Source organism: Austrofundulus limnaeus, unplaced genomic scaffold, assembly GCF_001266775.1.
Source record: "Austrofundulus limnaeus strain Quisiro unplaced genomic scaffold, Austrofundulus_limnaeus-1.0 Scaffold50, whole genome shotgun sequence".
Lineage (NCBI taxonomy): Eukaryota > Metazoa > Chordata > Actinopteri > Cyprinodontiformes > Rivulidae > Austrofundulus > Austrofundulus limnaeus.
The window spans coordinates 1,518,427-1,530,474 of NW_013952452.1; the positions used below are offsets into that span (position 1 = coordinate 1,518,427).

Below are 12,048 nucleotides of genomic sequence, written 5' to 3' on the forward strand. Positions count from 1 at the left end.
TTTTCCCTGTGCCATTCCACGTTATTACAAATAACTTCATTTCTGGACATTTATGGTTTGATTTCTTTGTATGTATGGATCACTTGGGTTGTTACCGAAATCTGGTGAAAATTTCATGTCATTAGCACCTCTAGTAATATATTTACTGAGAAAAATGTTGACGTGTTCAATACTTATTTTACCTGCTGTAGAGGTAAATTGGAAAAGTGATATGCCATTGATTCCTAGTTAGAATATATTTTTGTCCTCTTGTGTTTAGTGCTTTTCGCTTTGGTTTTCTGTCTTTGATGTTGGTAGGTGATGGGTTTRCATCTCCGTTTTCCCACACTCCAGCGGTGGAGGGGGAAATGGGGGGGAAGGCACTTTTACACTTCTAAGCTGTGACTTCAATGAAGAAAAAAGTTATAAGACCAAATACACAAATATATAGTATGTATGCAGTGACAGAGGCAGAGAGGAAAACAGCTTTAAGATGCTTAGAAAAAGTTTTGCAACAAAGTTTTTCATGGATGATCGGTACGCTTCCAGTGGATATTTTTCAAAGGTATCCCCGACTATGAGCACATCATTAAACACTAAACAAACCACACACGTTTACGAGCTACCTCAGCATGAGTCAGAACATGGAAGAAAAGCTGTGTGAAAGTTCTCATGATCACACAACGGCACTTTCTGCTCCCCCTTTTTCTTCGTTTCTCTTTATTGTTCTCCGTTTCCGTTCCTCTCTGCCTGTCGTTCTCCCTGTTAGGCGCGGGGAACGAGGAACGCCAGAGAGAACAAAGTGTGCTGATAAAAGACATGCCAGACCCTCACTCGCACACACACCAGATATTCATCCCGAAGGCGACAGAGAAATTTCATAAAGTACTGCTGCAAAGRGGGACAGAGTGTCAACATTGTGTGAGTCAATGGACGATGCCTTTTCAGCCTGCTCGCCTAGCAAACTTGTTTATGACTAGTTTGTGCGGTCTGTTGACAGCAGGGAGGTAAAAATATGTAGAATGTGGAGCGTGTGAAGGCAGACGAAAAGTAAAAAATATAAAAAATAAAATCAAAAGAAACTGTTGCATTTTCCGTGAAAATGCAGCGGCGATGCTGAAAGCTGAACGACTGCTAACATTTGTTAAAGAAACCGAAACTGAACTGTTTAAGTTACAACTTTCAAAAGACAACTAAAATTGGCAAAACAGTGGCTAAAAGCTAAAACCTGCAACACAGTAAAGCTGAATTAAGCAAAACAATAACTAAAACCTAAGACCAGCAGAGCAAAAGGCCACACCCATCACCATTCATGCAGGCTGCCTAATGGGCTCGACACACGGGAGGTGTCGTCGCTCGCTTTCCATTCATTTTCTAAGGAACTTGTGCGATGAGGCGACAATCGCTCACCCTCCTCCAGCCAAGCGACCGGCAAAAATTGTGCATGTGAAATTTCACGCTCATAGATGTGCACACGTGAGCTTGCAATGCAACAAATAAAAGTTGAAAAATGTTCAACTTTTGTCACTGTGGCATGGCGCTACAATAAATCAGCGAGGGTTTCATTGACTGACTAATGAGAAGAGAGTATGCTACACACTGCAGTTAGCTAACACTTTCAACATTTTAGCTCTGTCAAACTTTCCAGTTTTATAAGACCCTTCACCAAGTGATTACTAAAAAAAGCAGCTTTATGGGAATTTGTTGGCATCAGGGTGAAGTTACCCGGTAAGTTTTTCCTCATAAAATCGTATCTTGGCGTGCGTTTGTTTTTCAACATCATTAGCATCGCGAGATTTGTTTAGTTTACACGTCCGTAATGCACACCCCCTTTTTTTTTGCAAACCACCAATAACCTTTACAAGAGGCAGTAGAAGAACCAATCAAATTTTGTGAAGTCAAGTGACCCGAGAGCGCGATTCGCAACTRCTGCCGWCGCTCTCACATCCTGTGTGTCAGGTTTCACCCTGGTTGCGATGACAGCCGTTAATCGCTGTTGTTTGTCCCTCCCTGTGTGTCGAGCACTTTAGACAGCTGTGAAATGTGATGGTCTAGTTTTCAGATGTTTGCATGACAACTATGGTGTTTTATATAACATGCTTTCAGACTTAAAACAGTAGGTAAAAGCTACACTCTAAATACGACATGTTGGATGTACTTAACCATGTTATGTTACCTGGTTTCACTTAACTGAGTTGAGTAAATTCAAAGCGACATACTCATGTTCTTTGGTTAAAAAAACTGGTATTTTGCTTTGAATTTACTCAACTCAGTTAAGTGGAAACAGGTAACATAACATGGTTAAGTAAATTCAGCATTTCATTTTTTACAGTGTAAAATGACCAAAAGAGTAGCTAAAAGCAAATATGGTGAAGTAGATTTTTAAAAGCATCTTTTGTTTTAAGGATTTAAAGAGTTCTCTATTTATTTCAATAGAAAAATTAAAATAAATGTAAATATTTCTAAAACTATAAAGGTCACAGAAACTATAAACCACAGAAATAATATCCTAAACAAGATAACATTTGAATATTTAAACGGTTAAGTAGTTACAATCCAAAATAAAATAAATCCAAAGTATTAGGAGGAAAATAATCAGTATTCAATAAAAACAGATGTTTCCTGATGATTTTAATGCATCTGTGTGGAGCTTTATTGCAAAAAAAAAAAAAAAAAAACAAGATCATACTTTTAATGTTGATGTTTGCAACAAGTGCAAGATATAATAGATTAACGTGAGTGTGACTATAAAGTTTATTGAAAAAAAAAAGAAGCCAAAACCGGATTGAAAATTTCCACTTTCTCTTGTATTTGCATCACAGTGGCTGACCTCTAACAGTCGCACTCACACTTAATTATGCAATTAGTGACATCTCTGTGCCGCACTGCTTTGGTTTCCACAGTAACACTCCCAGGCACTGATGTCATCAAAACGAGACACAATGAAGGAGAGACTGCAGTGGAGGGAAGGTGAGGCAGTCATGAGCTCATGTCTGAAACAACGASGGGAACAAGAYAAAGAGGGACAAGTGGGAGTGGAACAAATAAATAATAGAAGAAGTAAAGTAAATTGGAAAAAAGCAACAGTGTGACACAATAATTATGTTTTTTGACTTTTCTACATGCTACAATGAATTTTTACTACATTTTACAAGAARCTACTATTTATACATCCTGCACTTCATAAGCAATCAGACTAAAGGATTGTTCATATTCTGAAGGTAGGGTTTTTTRTTGTTGTTGTCTTTTATGCAACTTAACAAGCTATGAAGTGCTTTGCCACCTAACACAAAAGACATCTTGATTGAACCAGATGCACACCARAACAAGTATCTGCAGATTTGCATGAAAAAGATTCTTCAGTCTGCAGCCACTTTCTACTGGAGATCTCCGTTTGATGCTGGAGGTTAATTACTCGAGCCCAGACACAGGAAGCCTGCCAGCAAATCTGGCATTTAAACGCTGACTAGTTAGATTTATTTTTAATGCATTTCAAGCTACTTCAGTTTTGTAGTACTGCATATGTGGTCATTATTCCAACTACTGTTAATACCAGAAAGTTTCTGTAAATGTGTCATGGAAGTATTCTAAGTCCTGTAATGAGACCTCATAAGATGATTTCTTGTTAAATTGAATTATTTCTGTAAGACACATATTCCGGAGGCTCTATTGTCTTTTTACATTTGTTAAACTCAGGCCTAGCCAGGTTGACCTGGCATCGGTTCAATGTCTTTACATTGAGTGGTCCCACCCACTTTCTGTTTTATTCTCAGAACCTTTTCAGATGAGGTTCCAAGAGGGCCGAGTGGGGCTGAAAATCTGATGTCAGCAGACTGCAGGACATCGATTGGCCAGACAGGACGTCAATCATGAGTGTCCATCACAAGAATCAAACCCATCTGTTTAAAACCTCACATCTGCAGCAGCAATTGTTTATTTCATTTTTTTTAAATGTATGTAACCCATGCATTAAAAGAACAATCCTTGTAGTATTTTAAGGAGGTGCAAATGTTTCCTTGCTTTTTCACCGATGACATAATTCAAGTGGAGCTAGACCAAACTGATTCAATGTACAGACTCCAACCCGAGAGGAAAAAGGTTGCCTCAACTTGGCCGCAACTTATACCTTTTCTATTTACTCACTGGTGGGAGGTTTCTGGCTGCTGCACTATGATGACCTGCCTACATCGACAGGCGACACCCAGTTATATGTAAAACTACTGAGACCGTGTAGACCGAATCAGGTCGAATTAGAACAAGGTGAGTCGTGCTGAGACTGGACGATATAAAAGCAGCTTAAGTTATAGTTGTAGCAGCAAGTTTCTTGGTACAAAACCCCATTACTTCAACGTAGGCCTTAAATCAGTGGTGTCAAACTCATTTTCACCGAGGGCCACATGAGCGTTATGGTGGCCCTCAAAGGGCCAGTTGTAATTAACTTCAACATTTCAGATTTAACTTTGACTAAAGAGAAAACATTGTGTTCCTTATCTCATTGCTACGAGTGAGCACTGCTAACAAACAATAACTGAGCTCTATGTGRTATTTCCTGCATAGAAACAGTTTTTTAACACGTCCTCTTATAAAACGATGACTTAAGTCTTGAATTCTGAAATCTCCTACTTTCCAACAGGGAATTCCCATGTAATATGAACATGCATTATGGGAGATAGTTTATGGTCAATGTTGRCTTTAAAGCAGCTCATTTTGAGAAATTTTTACAGGAATGTCTAAATGGCTCAGTTATTCAAAACAAACAGCTCCGGGGCAGGACAAGTATTATCTTTCATCTTTTAAATGTGTTTATTTTGTTGCACGGAATCATAAATTTAAAGTTTACAATTGATGTAAAAACTATGTTTATATTAAATTAAGTAAAAAACAATTGCAAGACATGAATGAAATCTTTTTCTTTAAATTTTTTTGGGTGTGGTGGGTCGGCTGGGCCTTGAATTTGACATGTGCCTTAAATTAATGATAATTTCTCCATCAAATAATTATATTTTACACACAAAAAACCCCGCAAAAACAAATTTTGGTTTAGATTTGGTTGCAAGTTTGAAAAAGCCCCAGATTTGTGTTTACATTTCTCCTGCCGCTCTCTTAAAAATATATAAACATGGAAGATATACGCTGGGTGTTTTTGGCATTTGGATTCTGTTCTCAAATCATGTGTGTCAAATTAGCATTGATAAGCAAAAAGGGGAAGAATTGCAATGACAGAGAGGGTGGCGATGAATAGGACTGCTGGATTGCCACGCAGCCACGGAGTTTATTATGTAAATCAAAAACTGTAAAAGAGGTGAAATCAGGAGTGAGACAAAACATTGACAGATGAGAAGCATGATTTGCAGAGACATCAATAAGGCCCAAAATCACATTACTGAGGGATTAGCATGTAAGCATACATATGCAGTTAGGTCTCTGCTGTCAGTGCCTGCTTGCTCATCTTTCTCCTCCTCCATCACGCTGCACTCAGTCTATCGTCTGACTCGGCCTCTCTCTGCAGTTTCCCTTTTATCCTTTTACTTGTCTCGCTGCCTTCCAATCATAGAGTGCTTTCCAGGGGATTTGACACARAGGTTGTAGTGTGTGAAAGATGATCCTCATCGCGCTCCGATGGGCTCTCATGCAAACTAAAATTCTCCCATGGCGCCGCCGCCGAGCTCACCAGTGCTAACGGCTCACGGCACACTCTTGCCTCAGTTCGAAGGGACAAATGTTTGATTTGTGTTTTACAAAAATATGTAGATTCTGACTGGTCGTGCAAAACCAAATTGCTTCCTCCTTTGGAGTTAACTGACTCAAACAGTGTTYAAGTCAAAGTTATGCAGAAAAAGCTCACAAGATGGGGCAAAACGGGGCCTATCGCTCCCCGGTGTCTGGCCTCTGCCTCTGTTCTGTCGACACGTTTGAGATGAGACCTTGCCGGGAGCAAAGGCTCAACGCTGACTGATCCATCTCGCTTTTCCCTTTTTTCCCTCTGCATTTTTGAGACTTTCCTTTTATCCGTGTCTAGCTGAGTCACATTGAGGAAAAACAGTCACTTCCTGATCCAGTTACCATTTGGTCGTTTTAAAGAATTACACAGCAAAATGACACTAACTTAAAACTTTAAATGGTGACTTTGAAGATTAGCTTTCTGCCATGTAAAATAATCTGCTGTAACTCAACACTCCTTTCAGCGTTAGAATAGAATTAGTGGTTGAAACATTGTAAATGATGTACATCCTGCAGAGCACCCCTCCAGAAGCATTGATGTGAAGATGTGCTGAAGTGGGAGTGTCTGAAACGGTAGGAGGTTCTCAAAAAGACAGAGGCCAATTTCAAAACATTATTGTTTTGATATAAACAGTTTTTTCACAACAACTGAAGGTAACATAGTTGCTTGATTGTGGTAGAGAACTGAACCATGTGCCTGCAAAATACATAATGACCCCAYTTTAACAGACAGAGCTGTCCTCTCTCACTGTGAATTACATTTTCATTTAACTGTAATAAAATCCTGATTAAACTTCTTCTAAGCTGAGTGATTTTTTTCACTTTTATTACCTGAATAAACCTCGTTCTTTGGTTAATAGCTTTACAAAAAGAAAAAAAATCTGTCTTCCAAAACAGTCTTTAACTTGAGCCACTTCAAGCAAAAAAAAAAWATAATTTCTCTACCACTGGCCTAATTCTGGTTATTGCAGGTTTAAAACAGTCAAGTTCATATAATTATCTGAATGTTGAGCCAGCATTTAAACTACTGTTTTCCTCTTAATAGTTTTCCCTGTGCATTTTTCACACTCAAGCTACTTTCACATACTTTGTGTTAATTTAATCATTCGTACATCACACGATTAAGCTCAGATGGGAATAATGTGTTAAATTGGAAAAACAGAGAACTCTGTAGTTCCTTTCAAAGCATCGTTGACTGAAATCTTCAGCCATCTTGCTCCATGTTTGTCTTCATATGCTTCTTTTTGCCTTTAGCTACTTTCTTGCTAATTTTAGCTTCTGTTCTGCTTGGCTGTTTTTTTTTTTTTTTTACTTGAAACAATTTAGTTAACAATTCATACTTTGAGAAGTGATTTGGTTCTCAACATTTTGAAAAAAAAAACATACAGTTTCTCTTGTTTTGGGTATACGACCTACAAGGACTTCCTGTTTGTTGTTTATGTTTACAGCTCAGCTGCTCAGATCGTGTTGTTAGAGAAGCTGTGGGTTAATTACAAGTGAAAATCTTAAGAGCTGTTCTGAGAAACAGTCATGCAGTTGAGCTTCAGCCGTCTCACTGATCTCTACAAAGCATAGAGCAGAGCTCACCGCAGTGTTAAGAGCATAATGTCTTAGCTTTAACTGGAATAATTAGAGTGGAGCAAAATAAGTCTCTGTAGTGACACATGGGCAATTGTACTTATCAAAGTGAATTTGTACTAAAGGAAGCTTGAAATGAGAATCGGCTATCTTCTGCTGTTGGAGTGTGAAAAGACGATTAAACGGGAAGTTTCACAGCTCTTTGTTGCTCACAYGTGTTTGAGATGTTCTAAATAGGGTTGATTCAAACCCTCACGCTCGCTGTAAACCCTTAGTTACAAGTTGCTTTAAAAGTWTTATATAAAATGATGATTCATGTCTTGCTTTTTAAACTAATCGGCGCATTTCTCAGAGAAATCTTCCCACAAAACGCACGCCGCTCTGCAAATACGTTTACTACAGTTTAACTTAAAATGCTAAACCTGTCTGAGTTGTTTTAATTTTGTCAATTTGCAAGTCATTAGATGTTGTTCAGTTGGTTCCCGCTTTCTCCTTTTTGTGTACAAATCCATTAAAGTGTCTACCTCATCTTTGTTCTGGAAAGTGGTTAATGGCAATGAAGAACCAAAACACATCAAAACTGTGCAGCACTTATAAACAGGAAATGTTTGACTTTTTGAAAAGGTCACCTGAAAAACACATTTTATGCTAACAGAAAACAGAAAAATAAGTATTTGGTTGTACACCCACAACAGATAAAGTTTTGGAGTCAATCTAGTTCAAGTTGATTACCATCATAGTCAAAACAAGAATGGCTATAAATCAGTCAGTTTTGCAGATAYTGAGGTAAAATTTCACGTATTAGTAGTAACTCACTCACAAGTCATTCACATGTTTTTGTATGGAGGACTGAAACTGTCATAATTAGAAATAAAACAGAGATATATAAATTGACTAATAAATGAATAAATACACTTAAAATGTACTAATTAAATTAAAAACTTTACCTCATGTTTTATAATTTAATTGACCATATTTATTTTTGGTTTCAATAAATTGTATATTTTAGCACATAATTTACATTTTATTGTTTTTAAAAATATGTACTTTTTGTTTTTCTTTTCCTTGTAAATGCATTTGCGTCTCTTAAATTATTACCATATTTATTTGTGTGTTATACGATTTCATGTATAATACGGCCCCCCCATTTTTAGCTTAAAAAGCATAACAAATTAAATTCTCATACTACCTCCTTCAGGATTTTTCAGCCTTTGCAGTCTTTATACATATCAGTAAAATGATCATTTGACTGTTGTATTGGTATTTTTTTATTTTATTTTAACAACATATGTACTAAAAAGTACATAGATCTACTGTGCATGCTTGCGAAGCATCAGTTTAGCTTAAACTTTAAAGTTTAGTTAACAATAAAGGCACAGGTAACGTTCTCCTTTTTTATTTAATTGATGCATTTTAAATGTATTTATTTATTTATTTAATGGTCCATTTATATATTTCTGCTTTTATTTTTAATTATGACAGTTTTGGTCCTCCATATTTGAGTGTGACATCTCACACTCTTGCTTGACTTTGGCTTACCTTGGTTTTCAAGTTTTAACAGAAACATAAAATGCTGTTATTTAAAAAAAAAATCAATATACAAAAAATGATAAGCCTTTAAATGACAAACTTTGATTTCAAATTATGCTAAATATTATGTTGTTGTTTAAAGCGCCTGCACAAAGGCTCTATAATTATTCTTTAATCTGTTGCTGTGTGTCAGCCAGACCATAGTAGTGTGTGTGTGTGTGTGTGTGTGTGTGTGTGTGTGTGTTACGCTTTGGCGGCAGGTTTCCTTCTTGTTCCGCAAGAAGAAACAACAACAACTCGCTGCAAAACTGAGATACGTTTCAGACGCCTCCAGCATGAAGCGGAGGGCGCCAGGGTTGCTATAGAAACCACCGAGCCCACCAAGAAGCTGCGTTGATCAGAGATAGTGGCGTGTTACGGTGTTTCACACACACAGAACCATCCGTGCGTGTGAGTAGTCTGATGTTTCTGGATTCAGCTGACCTGTTAACGCCGCTGAAGTGGCACCGAGGCCACGGCGGCAGAGAGACAGGAAGCCCCTCGTACATAAACACACTTGTAGACACAAACCAATTGCACACATACRCAATATATGAGTCAAGTTAGCTAATGATCTCCAATCCTCAGATGTGTTGATTCTAGCAGACTGACTGGAGCTCACTCATTAGCAGCATTTCAAAGACCAATGGAAGTCTTTGATCTGCAGGCTTCTCTACACTCTCTTCAGCTTTTCTCTCCGAGTTACACGAGATCCACATTATTCCCTGAACTCACAGCTGGCACTGCACCACTTTTAATAATCCCAGTCTCWCACACACACACACACCAAAAAACATATTTAGCTGCTGTTAAACCAATTATTGTGCAATACGAGTATGCTCTAATCAACATAAATAACAAATGAAACAAACAAATGAAAAATAAGTGTCATAATTGTGTGAAATCAGAGCCATTCACTCAATAGTTTTCCTGTTTATAGTTTGTTGTGAACACTTTTTTTGCGATCATACATCCACTCTCATTCATTCATGCTGTATATCAAAGAATTGCTTAGACTTATCCTTTTCAAGATAATTAWGTAAAAAAAAGAATACAAATTCTTTACAGTTTTTGCAATTATGGCACAATTCAGTTTCAGTTTTTTCAATACATTTCAGCACCTTCAGAGCTCAGCATTGAGGGACAGCTGTAGCTCAGTGGCTGTGTCTCAATTCATGGGTTGCAGCCRACRTAGTCYGCATTCATCGGCCGCTTACGTCACTACCYCGAACAGAGGCTGTCCCAATTCGTAGGTGCCTACTCACGAGGCCGACAAAACCCAGAAAACGTGGGCTGCTTCTGAGCATCCTACATGGCCGATAGTATCCCAGAATTCATTGCGCCATCAGCAAAGATGGCATTGTTTTTTTTTTTTTATGATGGAGTTTGGAAATTTATCACAGACTGAAAAATGTAAGTTCAACTAAGGAAACCTATTGCAATCAGACGTTAAATAAAATGCAGTTACAAGTACTGATACTGAAACTAAACCCAGATTATTAATGCTTTTTATTTATTTATTTGTAACATTTCTCTATTAAAACTGAATTTTGTTAAGTTATACCTTGAAAATAAACAACTGAAGCGATGTGATTTAAACCATATCACCATGATAACGAGGCAGAGCATGGTCAAACAAGACCATCTCATTTCACAAGCATTTATGCAGCTGACACGAGCAACCTACATCCCACGTAGACTGTGGCCAGCATTGGTTACAACCGATTAATTGAGACACAGCCGATGGTTAGAGCAGTCGTTCTCCAAAGAAGAAAGTTGGGGGTTTAAATCCACCAGTTTACAGCAACATGTCAAAGGGAAAGGTCCTGAATCCCTCATTGCCTCCAACGTGTKCCATCAKTGCATGAATGTGATGTAAAGCTCTGATTAGATTCTACAGGATGATTTATTCAGATTAGCTTTGTAGAGCTGTAGTGAAGTGATGGGTACATCATGGTGTAATGTGGTTTGAGTATTCTAGCTGGCTAGAAAAAAGCGGTCCATTAGCATTTTTACAGRATATGCTAATTTCTTTAGTTATGAAAAGCAATTTATTTTTAWATCATATATAGCAAAGAATACATTTGTCTTGTGAGTAAAAGGTACAAAGCATTTAGAGATTATTAGAAAAATGTTCGGCTTTGTGTTTTTATTTTCAGATTTGATCATAAACCAAAAAATAAAAAATAAAAAATAAGTAGATCACTACTCACCAATAAGTTCCTTGTTTCTGATGTCCAGCGCCATGTTTCTGAGAGCGGTGGCGACAGCACACACCACTTTGTCGTTGTCTATCCTCAGTAACTCCACCAGGATTGGAAGGCCTTTCTCTTTGCGGACAGCTGCCCGGATGTACACCGACCACTGCCAGGGAGGAAATGGAGGAAGAGGGGTTTTTTTAGATCTCCACCATCAGCTTAAACACAGTTATGAAAACATCACTTTTACAGATACTGAGATAAAATTTGATGTGATAGTAGGTAAGAGTCAGCCTTCACACACACTTTGCTTAAAAACTTTKGCATTTGCTTCCAAAAATGCTGGAAATTAAATTTCAAAAGAATTCATGGCCAAGGTCACACAGGCGATTTTAGACAGAAAAGAGACAAAAGCAGCAAAAACACACAAAGCAATAAAATAAAAAAAACAAGGTAATTTAAAATAAAAAAGAGGTTTAGAGTCTAAGTACTTTTGTGGGAGAAAAGACTTTTAAAAATGAAATAAATTTGCCAAACTCTTTACTTTTAACGGCTGTGTTAAACCTGGTTGTTCACAGGTGTGTTTGTCTTACAAACATGAAAAAAATACTATGTTTCATAAAATCCTATAAGGAAATAAAAACATATTTTTAAGCCCAGATTTAAATGTGCAGAGCGTACAGAGTGGGGCGACTCTGGAAGTGGTTCTCAAAGCACAGAGAGGAAGCTTGATTGGAGAAACGAACGTGCACAAGGACACTTTCAGKTTATGCAGCGTGACACCAAAACAGAAAATGTGATATCCTGAAGACCACCTGCTCCCACAACACCCCCCAACCCTCTCTGCCTCTTCCATTGATTTTTCTAGAGCCCTTCTCTTCCATCTCTCTCTGGCTCTCTTTGTCCACACTGCTATCAATGAAAACACTTACCTAATCACAATCAGTTACAAGCACATCACACACACACACACACACACACACACACACACACACACACACAC

At 37.8% G+C, this 12,048-nt stretch overlaps 1 protein-coding gene across 1 annotated transcript in view; it reads right to left on the bottom strand.

Annotated features, from left to right (window-relative positions):
• ctnnd2a (catenin (cadherin-associated protein), delta 2a) overlaps nt 1-12,048 on the bottom strand; it is a gene marked incomplete at its 5' end in the record, with an annotated part of 234,924 nt that overhangs the window by 40,584 nt on the left and 182,292 nt on the right. The window contains 1 exon segment of the mRNA XM_014008486.1: nt 11,061-11,211. Coding sequence (XP_013863940.1) covers nt 11,061-11,211 — 151 coding nt within the window.